We start from the raw sequence: 14,247 nt of genomic DNA on the forward strand, positions 1-14,247 counted from the left end.
CAGTGAGGTAGCGCTGGGCCTTGAGTCAAGAAGACCTAAGTTCAGATTGATCTCAGACACTACCAGCTGTGTGACCCTGGACAAGCACTTTAATCTGTTTGCCTCAGTTTCCTCATCTGTAAAATGAGCTTGAGAAGAAAATGGCAAACCACTTGACAAGAAAACTGTAAATGGGGTCATGAAAGTTAGACATGACTGAAATGACTGAAGAACAAAAATCTTATACATGCATAATACACAATGTTATGCACTCACATAATTCACACACGTAACATGCATATGTATATGTCTTCAGTAGGCATATATGCAAGTGTATAGTAATACAAACACACAGGCATTTATATGCATACATGTATATACAATTAATGAAATATGCATGTTATATACATGATAGACATACTACACCTGTTTACACACATAAACACGTACATATATACACATTGTTTATAGATGTATATATACATACACACATATTTACATGTTATACCCCTTCTTTAATACTTTCTCCCCAAATTGTGCCTAAAAGGAAAGGAGAAAGAAGGACAGAATACCCTCACAATCAAAATCCATCTTCATGAGAGACTTAGTTAAAAAAAAAAAAAAGACTGTTCGGTATCATTCTTGTTTATTTTGTGGTGGAAAGAGCACAGAACTAATAAAAAGAGACAATGGTTCTAATTCTCTCTCAGGTGCTAATCAGTGGGGGAGGTAGAGAGGTACAGGGGAAAGCACAGAGATCTATGAGTCAGCCCATCACTGATGGGCTGATTGTTTATACATGTATGCTTCTTGTATCACCTCAGATAATTTACATAACTTCTTTGGTATCCCATCCACTGAGGTCCCATCTAGTTTTAGAACTTTAATTCTAATTATCTGATTTTGAAAAGTTATATCATCATATTTGCAGTTGCCATATTTGCAGGATGAAAAATGTTAGACTAGATGCTCCTTTAAGATGTCTTCAGATTAAAATTATATAACTCAATGCCCAATATTCTTTTGAAATGGAAAGATACAACAACTACCATCCATGATTTAAAATAAAATCTTAGAAATGATCATAAGGGTATGTAGAATAAGATTAGGAGGGTGGGGGAAGAAGATAAAAAGAAGGAATTCTAGAGGAGGGGATAAAATAAGAAATAATAGGGTATTGGAGAAGACAAGGTAACAGGGATAGGGTTAAAAGAGAGGTTGAGAAGGAAAATAGTGAGTAAAAATAAGATGGAGGCAAATTCACAAATAGTAATTAGAACTTTGTCAAATCTATAAAAATATGAGTCATTCCTCAATTGATAGTCAAAGGATAGGAACAGGCAGTTTTCCAATGAAGAAATCAAAACAATTTATAGTCATGTAAGAATGTTCTAAATTATTATTGATTAGAGAAATACAAATTAAAACAACCTTGAGATATCATTTTACACTTACCAGATTGGCTAAAATGATAGAAGGGGAAATTGACAAATGTTAGAGAGGATGTGAAAAAACTGAGACACTATTAATAAATACACTGTTGTGGGAACTGTGAACTGAGCTAACCATTTTGAGGAACAATCTGGAATTATGTCCAAAGAGTTATTCAACTACCTGTTCCCTTTGACCCAGCAATATCACTACTTGGTCTATTTTCAAAGATGATTAGGGAAAAAGGAAAAGAACCTTTCCTTTGTGTTTATAACAGCTCTTTTTGTGGGCAAAGAACTGGAAATTGCAAGGATGCTCATCTGTTGGGGATTGTCTGAAGAATTTGTGGTATATGATTGTGATGGAATACTACTAGGCTATAAGAAATGATGAGCTTAATGATTTTAGAAAAAACATGGAAAGACTTGAGCAAAATAATGAAGAACAAAATGAACAGAATGAAGAGAACATTGTATACAGTAACAACAACAGTATTTTAAGAACAACTTTGAGCAAACAAGTTCTTTTTTGATCATAAATACCCAAATTAACTATAAAGAACACATAAAGACTATCTGTATTCAGAGAAACAGCTGATGAATAGAAGTGTGTATAGAATAATTTTACATACGCACACACATACACCTATTTGTATTTAATGGTAGCCATCTCTAGGGTGGGGGAGGGAAGAAAAAATTTACATGATCATTTTATCGTATATTTGAAAAGAGTAGCATTTGCAGTTTCATGTACAATCATCTTTATAAAATTGTACTATGTTATGGAAATGCTTGTTTTATTCCATAAATTAAAAATAAGACAAAAAAAGAAATGATTATGAGGTCTTCCATAATCAGCTACTGGGGAAAGGGTGCCAAATTTGCCATATGTCTCCCTAAAAGTACTAAGGGAAGGGACAATATCAGGGTATGTCATTATTATGGCTAAACTTCTATGAATTTTCAATGTTTTTAAGTGGCTTTGCTCCTGAGCTTCCAAATACGTTGCTCTGGAGACTGAGTGAAGCCTCAGGTGAGGTTCAGTTGACTTAAATGTCGACAATCCAGAGAGGTTGGTGAGGTTGTTTTTTTGGGGGAGGTTTCTTTGAACTGATTTGCGTAATGTACCTCCCCCTAACCCATCCCAGGGCCTCAGGGAACTGGACTGATTTGTTCTGCAACCCCAGTAGCCTGAGGATATCTTGTCTGTTTCTAACAGAACCTTAACTTCTTGAGGACAGGCATTCTTTTCTGTCTTTATATCTCCAGCACCTTGCAGAGTCTGGCACACAGTAAATACATATCTATACCATCTATATCTATATTTCTATACCTAATCTATATCTATTTCTATCTATCTATCTGTCTGATTATGTATCCACCTATCTATCATCTATCTATTGTTTTAAGTGAATGTGTCTGAAATTCATTTTTATGGGAGTAGAAGAATAGAATTCTGGAAAAATTTGTGAAGTTCCAGTAAATCCACTGAGACTCATTTTGTAAAAGATGCACATGGTATGGTAAATTCAGCATTTCATACATTTGGGACCAATAAGTTCAGTTAATGCACCTCTTCAAGTATGAAATCCATGTATCACCACATGCCTATTTGGGGACCATTTGTCTTTGGTTTATTCTCCTCGAGTGGAAGGTGAAACAACCAGTGATGTGGAGAAGTGGTAATCTGGGGATAGATACTTAGAATGTCAGATGGAAAAGAGGTTACATAACAGGGCACAGGCATACATCTGGCACAAAGAAAGGTCTAGCTCGTTCCCCCAATCTCTCTTGACTGTCACTGTGCATTCAATGTGGGGCTCTCTAATTAGCAATGATGCTGTCAGACATTGGCAGTTTTCTAGGACAGATTCTAAAGCTCATTTTTGCTTTCATACTTCATCTTAAAATGCCAGCCAGGGAAGAGGGAAAAAGGGACAGGAGAAAGGAAAAGAGAAATCACAAGATTAGAGGGCTGGACAAGTCTGAGAGCATCTTGTCCATACCCCACATTTTCCCTAGAAAGAAAAAGACCCAGAACAGAGAAGTATCTCAAGGTCACAGAACTAGTTAGTGGTAGAGATGGCAAATGAATCCCCTCACTCTGCTCAGGGAAGTTTCCAGCACAGCCTGGTGTTTCTCCCATGATTTCCCCTGAGAGTGTAGGAGAACTTGGGTGTAGGAGAACAAGGACTGACTATAATCAGAAGATTCTGGTTCAAATCCTCCATCTGCTCTGATGCTTATTATCTGTGTGACGTTGGGCAAGTCTTTTCTCCTCCCTTGAGTTTCTGTTTCCTCATCTGTAAATTGAGGGAGTTGGACTAGATGGTTTCTAATCTCCCTTCTAGATTTGTGATCCTATAAGTTAGAGAATGGGAATACAGAGAAAGATGTGGTGCTATGAATGGGGAATGGAATGAAAAGAAAACACCAAAACAAATCAGAACAAATTGAATCATTTCAACTTGTTGTCAATAATGTTCCAGTTTCTCCAGATAATTTCCTAGCTCTCCTTCTGGATAGGGACTGTTTCATCTTGGTATCTTTAACAAAGCACATTGAAACATAGCCTGCTTGAGAGCCACAAGCATAGGATTTTTAACCTGGCTGACTTCAAGAAATGACTACCCTTTTCACTTATCCATTGTTTAGTTTTTTAGTTCCTAGTGCAGAGACATTAGGCAGGTCAGTCATCTAACATTTTATGATGTGTGTGCTTTGTGTCAGGTAATCTGCTAAACACTGGGAATACTAGAAGGAGTTCACATTCTAATAGCGGGAGATGACATAATTAACAGCTGTATGCAAAAAAAAATATGCAGAATAAATTTGGGATAATCTCAGGGGCTAGATGGTGTAGTGGATAGAGTGCTGACCCTGGAGTCAGAAAGACTCATCTTCATGAGTTCAAATCTGGCTTCAGATACTAGCTGTGTGACCCCAGGCAAGTTACGTAATCCTGTTTACCTCAGTTTCTTCATCTGTAAAATGAGCTGGAGAAGAAAATGGCAGACTACTTCAGCATCTTTGCCAAGATAACCCTTGAACGGGGTCACAAAAAGTTGGAAATGAGTGGAAAAAAGGAAAATAAACAAACAACAATAGTCTCAGAGATGGGCTACTAAGATTAAAGAGGACGGGCTTTAATCTGAGACTTGAAGGAAGCCATAAAATCTAGAATGCTGAGATGAGGAGGGAGAAAGTTACAGATATGGGGGATAGCCAGTGAAGACACATGGGGCTGGGAAATGGAGCGTCTTATGTGAGAAACTGCAAGGAGGAGGATGTCATTGGATCGCATTAGGCAGTTTAACTCTTCCTCCACCTTCTTCCTCTAGTGATTAATGTACAGAAGTTTTACAATGGAAGTCAAAATTCCCTTTTTGCTTTTCTGAGCAATTATGGGCCAAACTTGCTTAATTTTCTCCGTGTGCCTAATCTTGAGGTAGACTTTACCACTCATTAGCTTGAGAACATCTTGGCATATGGATCCTCTTCTATAGAATGAGGGGACTGGAATTTTAAGATAATTAGATAAAACTAATGTTTTATGATTCTCTTTAGATAAAGGCTTCTTAACCTGAATGGGGAGGGTTCTATGAACTTGTTTTATTTTATTTTTAATTTTTAAAATTTATTTCATTTATGTTTCCCAATTATATATATAAAAAATGAAGTCATTAAAAAAAATATGAGCTCCAACTTCTCTCTTTCCCTCTCTCCCCATCCCCTTCTTTGAGAAGTCAAGCAATTTGATATCAATTATTCATGTGAAGTCACGGAAAACTTATTTCCTTATTAGCCATGTTGCACAAAAAAACACAAACAACATAACAAAAATGAAGATAAAAAAGTGTGCTCACATCTGCTTTCAGATGTGAACTTGTTTTGATTTTTTTCAGTCAGTATATTTCCATGTAATTGTCTCTCTTTGTAATCCTGTGTTTTATTTCATGCATTTAAGAACATTAACCTGAGAAGAGGTCTACAGGTTTCACCAGACTGCCAAAGGGGGCCATGCCACAAAAAAAACCGGTTAAGAACCCCTGATCTGAACGTCTCATTTGTTGTTGTTGTATGTATTAGCTATATTACAGTATAGATATATTCGGAATTAGAATTATCAGAATAATTTATAGAAAATTATCTTCCTTTCTGGAGTCAGAAAGATGGATCAGGTGACCTTTTAAGATTCCGTCTAGACCTAAGAAATGAACAACATGGTTCATGACACTTTATAGGCCCTTTCTGCAAAGAAATCACCATCATTCTATCATCACTATCTAGCACAATCATTCTAGCAATATAATCTCTGCCCTTGAAATTGCAAAAATCCTAGTGCTGATAAATTATCAGGCTAGATAGGGACACTTAGATTATTCCTGGCAAACAGCTTAGGTTCCAAACTCCATTGCCACGTTCCCATCTATTCACTCATTGACCATTTAAACTTTTTTCTTTTTTCTCTTAAGCACATCAGTCATCGTGCTTTCCTCATCTTATCCCAGGCCCTCCTGTTTTCCCCAAATTCTCAGTCTTATACTGTCTGACTAATTTAATATATAGCAATGGCCACCTGAGTGGGACATGACCAAATGCAGGCTCAGCACAAAGTTTATCTTTAATTAAAATGATGGCTGGGTACAGTGACGCCTTGACCATAAATTAAGTAGATGGGGATTAATTTTCAGTATTCTGGGAGATTGTAATATAGCCAAGATCTTTCTTAGTCCTGGCCTCGAAAACTCTTATCTGGAACATGGTGGCAGCACAATGATGGCCAAAGTCCAGATGAACTGTTGCAACAGATGTTTTGTTTTACCTCTGACACGAACCTGTGTCAAGTCCAGGCAGGATGATATCACTTAGAATGAGGCTGCCCTTGAAATAGTGAAAGGACAACAATAGCCTGTGGCCAAATCATTAACAACTTCTGCTCATTCAACAATTCAGATACTATTCTATCAAGGAAAGGAACAAGCATTTACTAAGCTCCTACTATCTGCTAGGTACTTTACAAATTGGAAAAAATTATTATTTCTTATATTATTATTAATAATATAATTCTTATATTATTATAATTTCTTATATTAATATTTCTTATATTAATAACCAATAATTGAATTAGAATTAAAGGGTTTTCCACTTCTTCATCCAGAAATCAAACAGTGTGGGAAATCTTGGGAAAAATTTACCCAATTAGACTGAGGGAATTGGTGAACGTCTGTTCATTTTTTTGTTTGGTCAGACAGGTCTGGGTTATAAGTAAATTCTTGCTTCAATATGTTTATTAACGTCTCTTTGACAAAGACTTGAGTGATCCAAGTCACATAGCCCCAAGAGTCATTAGAATGAACCCATATCTCATCACAGTATTCATTTTCTAATTAACCAATTGGAGTTGACTGCCAACCTCAGGAACATCCACTTTTCCAGGGGCATATAAGTTGTCATCCTGAGGGTCTTTGGCATTTGAGAGTGCCACTGATCTCTTTTATTAATAAAATTCTAACTTTGCTAATAAAGTGACTAATTACCCAGAAATTAGGTCTCTCGAACTTTTTAAATGTCACAAAATATGATTCTCACAAGAACCTTGGGTGGTGGATGCTATTATTATCTTCATTTTATAGCTGGCAAAGCTTAAGTGACACAGCTAGCAAGTACTTAAGGCTGGATTTGAATTCAGGTCTTCCTGACTCTGTCCATTGTGCCACTTAACTGCTCTCTCAGCAATAACTCAACTCTTGTTCTTGGCTAAGTTTGCCTGGTACAAGATTTTTCTCTTTTTCTAGGAAAGAATTAAAGAACTGAAATGTACTTCGGGGGCCAATATGTACCAGAAAGAGAATCCTCTCTGCAGCATTTCAGATAAATGGTAATCAAGCCTTTGCTTGGAGCCCCCATGCAGTGAATCCACATCCATTCCCTCCCTGGGACAGCACATTCCACCTGGGAAAGCTTTCATTGCTAGGGGCAGTTACATGGCGTAGTGGATAGAACTGTGGTCCTATAGTCAGTAAGACCTGGGTTCAAATTCTACCTTAGACATTTACTAGCTGTGTGACATTGGGCAAGTCACTTACCTTCTGTTTACCTCAGTTTCCTCATATGTAAAATGGAGATAATAATAACATCCACCTCTGAGAGTTGTTATAAGTATAAAATTAAATATTATCTAGAAGGTGTTTGGCAAATCTTAAAGTTCCATATTATTGTAACTGTTAAATTTCTTCTTACCTAGAGCCTAAATCTCTCTCTCCAGAATTTCTACCAACAATGAAAATGAGAATAGTAGCCAGATTTTTAAGCTCTCATTTGTACAACACTTTAAGATTTAAAAGGTACTTTATAGATACGATCTATAACCCTGGGAAATAGATGCTATTATTACCCAATTTTACAAGAGGAAACTAAGGAAGACAGAGGTTGAGTAGCTTTCCTAGGGTCACACATCCTGAAAGTATCTAACATAGGTTTTAAAGTTAGGTTTTCCTAACTCCAGGTTCAGTGCTCTATCCATAGTATTTTTTTTGGAGACAACTGAGGTCAAATAACTTGCCCAGAGTCACATATCTAGTAAGTGTCTGAGGCTGTATTTGAACTCAGGTCCTCCTGAGTCCAGAGCCAGGGCTCTATCCACCATACAGCTGTCCCTATTCACAGCATTTTAAGGCTACCCATTGTAAAAACCTTTTATTTTATAGATGAGACTGAGGCTAGCGAAAGTGGTGATGTTTCATGTTCATCCATTCCTAGCTATTCCATTTCCATAAAGTTTATTTTTATTTTTTATTGTTATTTATTTATTTATTTTTATTATGGTTTCCTTCAGTTGTACTGAAGTCTGGAATTTAAACTAAATAAGAGTTGTATTTCCTAAGGGAAAATTCATTGGGATTTTCCAAGGTGACCTCATCCATTGACACCCACAGAGCACCATGATGAGTTCAACAAGAAAAATATCGCTCTAGTATCATTAACTTATCAAGTGACACTTGACTTTTCTCTGTGTGAACTGGTCAAGGCTCAGTCTGCCTGTTGAATGAACAGGCATCCGCCCTGCTCACTTTGGGAAAAACCTCTGCTGGGGTTGGGGGTAGAAAGGTATAGGTGCAGTGGAAAGAGGTGTGCTAAGGGAGGCCTGGGTCTTATCATTGTAGTCAGACTTTGAGATCTTTCCCTTTTCTACCAGTTAGATCTACCATATCATTAACAACTTTTAATTAATATTTACTACAGTGTTCACAGGATGCAATGCATTTGATCCAATATTTAGGAGCATTGAGAGGTTTATTGATTTAACCAAATTACTGTTCCTTGGATTTCATTAATAGCTTCCTTTGTGAATAGATACTGCAACCCCTATTTTTCAGCTTCATAATAATAGCTAATATGTATATAGCACTTACCATGGGGCAGGTGGGGCAGCTAAGTGGTGCAGTGGGATAGTGCACTGGGCCTGAAATCAGGAAACCTCATCTCTGTGAGTTCAAATCTGGCCTCAGACATTTACTAGCTGTGTAACCCTGGGCAGGTCACTTAACCCTGTTTGCCTCAGTTTCCTCATCTGTAAGATGATCCAGAGAAGGAAATAGCAAACCACTCCAGTATCTCAGCCAGGAAAACTCCAAATGAGGTGACAGAGAGTCAGACATGACTGAACAGTAACAAAAATGTGCTAGGTACTGTGCTAGAACACTATACAATTATGGTCCTTATAATAAATCTAGGAGGTAGGTGCTATTATTATCCCCATTTTACAGATGAGAAAACTGAAGCAAATAGCAGCTAAGTAACTTATCTGGACTCACACAGCTAGTAAGTGTCTGAGGCTGAATTTGAACTCAGACCTTCCTGACTGTTGGCCCAGTTTGGTACATCTAACCGCTTCACAATCATGAAAATTCATTTAATTAAGAATATAAAACAAGTTATCTTTGATTATTTCTCATTGATACCCTTACTAGGCTCCCCACTTCCCCAAAATAACCAGAAGATTATCCTTTGAGTAGTGGTGGTAGAGGGAAGGATTATCCATATCCCATGAGCTAAGCAGGAGTGGAGGACCTCTGACTGACCCTTGCTGGAAGCTAATCTAGCCCCTTAGATGATTTCATCTGACCAGTTAGGTACCATGTGAGATCTGGCCAAAGTCTTGAAGCCTATAGGATTATCTCCTCCTGATAGGTTGCTTTGGTTATCTCATTCAAAGTAGAACATTTGAAGATTTGCTATGAGCAAGGAAAGCTATAAACAACGCTTTAACCTTTTTCTGCTTGAAATCTTCTTTTTTATTTTTTAAATTGAGCTTTTTCATTTTTCCACTATATTGTACGTCAGCTAGACTGAAAACTTTGACTGCAATCCAACAACCTGAGATAGGATAGGAGGATTGGGGGTAGATTTTTTTCTAATAGCTTTGAATTATATGCTTTGTTTCTTCACATTTATTTTATTTTTAATTTAGGGATTAAAACAAGCATTTCCATAACATGGTATAATAAAAAAGATGATTGTACATGAAACTTTAAATCCATTATACACAAGTTGCTATTCTTTTTAAATATATAATAAAGTTATCATGTAAAGGGGTAGATTTGAGGGAGATGTCAGAATAATGAAATAAATGATGATTCCAAATAGAATTCTTAATCGTTTGGGAAGGAGATATCCTGAATTTCTTGACAAAAATCAGACAGGTTTTGAATATGGGAGGGACATTCAGAATATAATTAAGAAATCAACTTCTAAGGTTCTAAATTTGTTGCTAAAGTAGATGACACTCATATAAGTGTAAAGTAATGATAATTTCATGGGAAAACAAACCTTTATTTAGAAAGCAAGTCACTATCTATACAATGGGGATACTAATAGCACCTCTTTCCCAGGGCCATTGTAAGAATCAGATGAGAAAATATGCTTTGTAAACCTTACAACCTTATATAAATGATACATAGAAATATATATATAATATATACAAATCCTATATATAAATGCTAGCTATTATCATTATATAGCAAATATTATATTTATATCATCCTATGTAATGATTGTCATTATATATTAAACATAAAAATATTAATATATAAATAAAATTATAAATTAATATAATAAATGTAAAATTATATAGAGAAATAATTTACATGTGATGATATAAATATAAATAAAATATATTTATATAAATACATATTTAAATTTATAGATAACTATATAATATATAAGTATATATTAAATGAAAACAGAGAAGAAGAAATGTTGCACAACTCCAGCCCTTTCCTTAACTTTCTGTCTGACCATGGGAAGGTAGTTTAAATTCTCTCAGCCTTGTTTTCCATAATTCCACGAAATGGGTTGAACTAGATCTCAGGATTCCTTCCAGCTCTAACATTCAAAGATTCCAAGCCACTTCACGGTGCAGAAGAAATTCTTACACTGCTGAAGGATGGATCAGAATTTCAAAGAGTAAAGAAAACATTGCTCAGATGGCTTTTCACAGAAGTGAATGAAGGTATGAGAAGAACAAATTATGCCTTCTAATAAGACTTTCATATTTTTTTCTCTTCTCTTTGTCTTTCCATTTTTCTCTCTCTTTTCCCTATCAGTCTCCACCTCTACCACCTTTTTATAACCTTCCTTTTTTTTTTAATCTTTCTGGTTTTCTCTTTAATTATTTTTAATATGCAATAATGTGGCACAGTGGACAGAGCACTGGGTTTGTAGTAAGAGGACCTATGTTTAAATGCCAATTTGGCCACTTGCTACCTTGAATATGGGTGTCACTTTATCTTTCCTTGAGGAAGTTTCCTCATCTGTAAAATCAAGGAGTTGGACTAGCTGACCTTCAAAATCTCTTCCATCTTAAAACCTATGATCCTATGAAGCACTTTTCTTATATAAAGTTTGTTGTACAAGATATGAATAATTTTGTTTATTTTCAGTTCTCAATTAAAAAGTTGAGTGAATTGTAATTCCTCCCCTCTCCTTCCCTTTCCCTTTCTGTGTGTGTCTCTCTCTCAACCTCTTTTCTCCTCTTACCCTCCCCCTTCTCAAACCTACAGAAAAATCAAGTTGTTTTTTATTACTGTGAATTGATCAACTTTTTTTTTTTTTCTCATGAGTCATTTGCGCTTGATGGAAAAATGGTCTCCCAATCCATACATGATCAGTTTAGGTATGTTTCACTTCATGGATAAGGTCTATGTGAAGCACAGTCCTTTGTGTTAAATGATCTTTTCTCAGTGACCTTCATGTACATAATAAACATACACTCATATATATACATACATAAATGCATATATATATAATATTTTGGCTCTGAGATGTAATAAAATTATACTTAAGAATGCAGAAAACCTTGACAAGTAAAATGTTTTTAGAGAAAAGAGTAGCCTTATGATAAAATATTACTCATACTAACCTCCTCCCCCAATTATCATAACCAAGCAATGGGGGCACTATTTTTATGTTGGCTCCAATAGCTGAAAGGCCCAAATGAAAAAGTAATATGGCATGACTGGACAGAGTGGTTTGGATAAAGCCAATTAGCTTCCAAAAAGCCTCTTCTCCTGCATTCTGCATTAGGAAGTAGGGAAAATGGCTGATCAATCTTGTTTCCCACTGTGTTACAGAAGTTGCTGGTCCTAAGAATGAAATAATTTGATTTGGGTTGAGGTAGGGTGAGATGCAAAAGCTTCATAGAGACAATTCAAAATTTGCCAACAAGTGAACAAATGGAGACAAGAGTCCACAGAATTCTGGAAGAGTCTTACATAGCGTCAGAGATTTAGAGTTAGAAGGGATCATAGATATGATCAATTCCAACCTCTCCTTTTGTAGATTGGGAAACAGAGACTCAGAGAGATTAAAGACTCATCCAACATCACCCAGATAGTAAGTGGCCAACTTGCAATTTGATCAATGGTCTCCTCTCCAAATCCAGACCCCTTCACACTTTTCCAGCCAAGTCTCTTGACCTACAACTGGAAGGGAACTGTACATTCAGTAATGTGAGTCTTCAGTATATCAGAGCAGTCCCCTGAATCATAAATTCTGTTTGAAAGGTCCTCTATACGATATTCACTGCCCACATTTCAAAAAGATAACCTGGGTTCACAGGGAAGGAAAATGAGTGCAAAGAGATAGCCATATGCATTTATGGGCATGATCCAGAGATGAAATGACACCAAATGAATGTTTTGGAAAGTGAGAATTTGCTGAAGGCGCAACAGCTGTAAGCCCATCTCATTTCTCACGGAAGTTATATGTTATGTGGGTATCCCTTCTGTTGCCTCTGTGACTTAAATGTTAATCTCTCCCAGAAGCTTTTATATTTCCTGTCCTGTTCTGACAGCAGGTTTGTAGACTTAAACGTGCTATCTCCATTCTAATAATATCATTGAGATTTTCCTACTGGAAAGCATGACCAAATGCCACCCTTCTAACTTAATAACCCACAACGGTGAACTCAGCGCAGGCAAAGTGGAGGGCGGAGTGGGCAAGGATAAAGAGAGGGAGGGTTTCTACTTACTTGCCTAAGCTGGTCCTGTGCGAAGGAAAGGCAAACATGTTGGAGGAGGAGAGCCTGTCAAGAAAGGGTCCAACCCTTGCCCACTGCCTGCCTGGCACCCTTCAAACCACTGTGCTCTTCTTCTCGAGAGAAGTTGAAGTGCCATAAGTCAGGCCAGGTCCCTTTGCCCAGTGGCTTCCAGGAGAACTCTGCTGCATTAATACCAGCTGGATGGATGGCCGAGAGTCCAGAGGGGCCTCTGGTGCGTACTCTTTACTGGGGTCTTTCCCTCTGCAATCGTAGAGGATACAGGAAATGAGAAAAACCAGCAGCAAGATAACATAGCTTGCCACTAGGATAATCAGATTCAAGGTGACAGGATCAATTTCCAGGTAAAACTCCATCTCCTTACCCCCCTGGAAGGGCAGCGGAACAAGTTTCTCCCTTGCTTGGGAGAGAGATCCTGGAATGACCAGAATAGATTCATTGGCTTTGTGGTAAAAATACATTAATCCCCAGCCTCTAGGAGGACTGGCTGATTAAAGCGCCTCACTTTAATAACTTAAGCACCTTCTTTTAATGCTGTATTTCCCAAAGCACAGGAGTTGCCTCTCACAGCTCACCTACTGTTTGTTTCCCTATGTCCCTTCCCCCTCACCCCCAAATGCCACTGGACTGTTAAAATGACCAGAGAGGTTTGGTTAACAATACCCAGGCAACATTTATGAAGTACTTAATATGTACGATAAGGACATGGGGAAAAGAATAAGCATTTATATAGCACTACGTGCCAAGCATTGTGCTGTGTCTTCTAAATATTATCTGATTTGATCCTCACAACAACCCTGGGAGGTAGATGATGGTAGTTTCATTTTACAGCCGAGGAAACTGAAGCAAACAGAGGTTTTAGTGACTTGCTCAGGGTCACACAACTAGTAAATATATCTGAAGTTAGATCTGAACTCTGACCACAGTACCAGTCAGCTGCAAAGCTCTGGGGTAGTGCTGTGGGACTGGCTTCAAAGACAAATGGATGCATACAGTGTCTAACCACACCCCCTCTGCCCTCTAGGACATTATAGTTTAGTAAACATTATAGAATATTAGAACTGAGAGAAAATATAATGCAATGCTGGAAAGAACCAAATCTGGTCGATCCATTCCACCAATGAGAAAACTCAAGATAAGAGAAGTGACGTGTCCAGGGTCACTCAGCTAATAAGGGGAAGATCCTAGCTTGAATTCACATCCTTAGGCTCCACGCAGAGGTTTACTAGCTGTTCCTCACACATGGCACTCATCTCTATGCCTTTGCACTGGATGTCC

General features: G+C 37.2%; 1 protein-coding gene across 1 annotated transcript; it reads right to left on the reverse strand.

Moving 5' to 3' along the window:
* Positions 1-12,938: 12,938 nt before the first annotated feature.
* On the reverse strand, positions 12,939-13,377 carry SMIM36 (small integral membrane protein 36). The gene has a single exon (XM_072638559.1). The coding sequence runs from the start codon at positions 13,323-13,325 to the stop codon at positions 13,044-13,046; it is 282 nt and encodes a 93-aa protein (XP_072494660.1). The 5' UTR covers positions 13,326-13,377; the 3' UTR covers positions 12,939-13,043.
* Between the last annotated feature and the right edge of the window lie 870 nt (positions 13,378-14,247).

This window comes from Notamacropus eugenii, chromosome 2 (assembly GCF_028372415.1).
Source record: "Notamacropus eugenii isolate mMacEug1 chromosome 2, mMacEug1.pri_v2, whole genome shotgun sequence".
Lineage (NCBI taxonomy): Eukaryota > Metazoa > Chordata > Mammalia > Diprotodontia > Macropodidae > Notamacropus > Notamacropus eugenii.

Bases quoted from the DNA above. Each gene is read 5' to 3' on its own strand.
- SMIM36 (XM_072638559.1), bottom strand. From the start codon at position 13,325: ATGGAGTTTTACCTGGAAATTGATCCTGTCACCTTGAATCTGATTATC.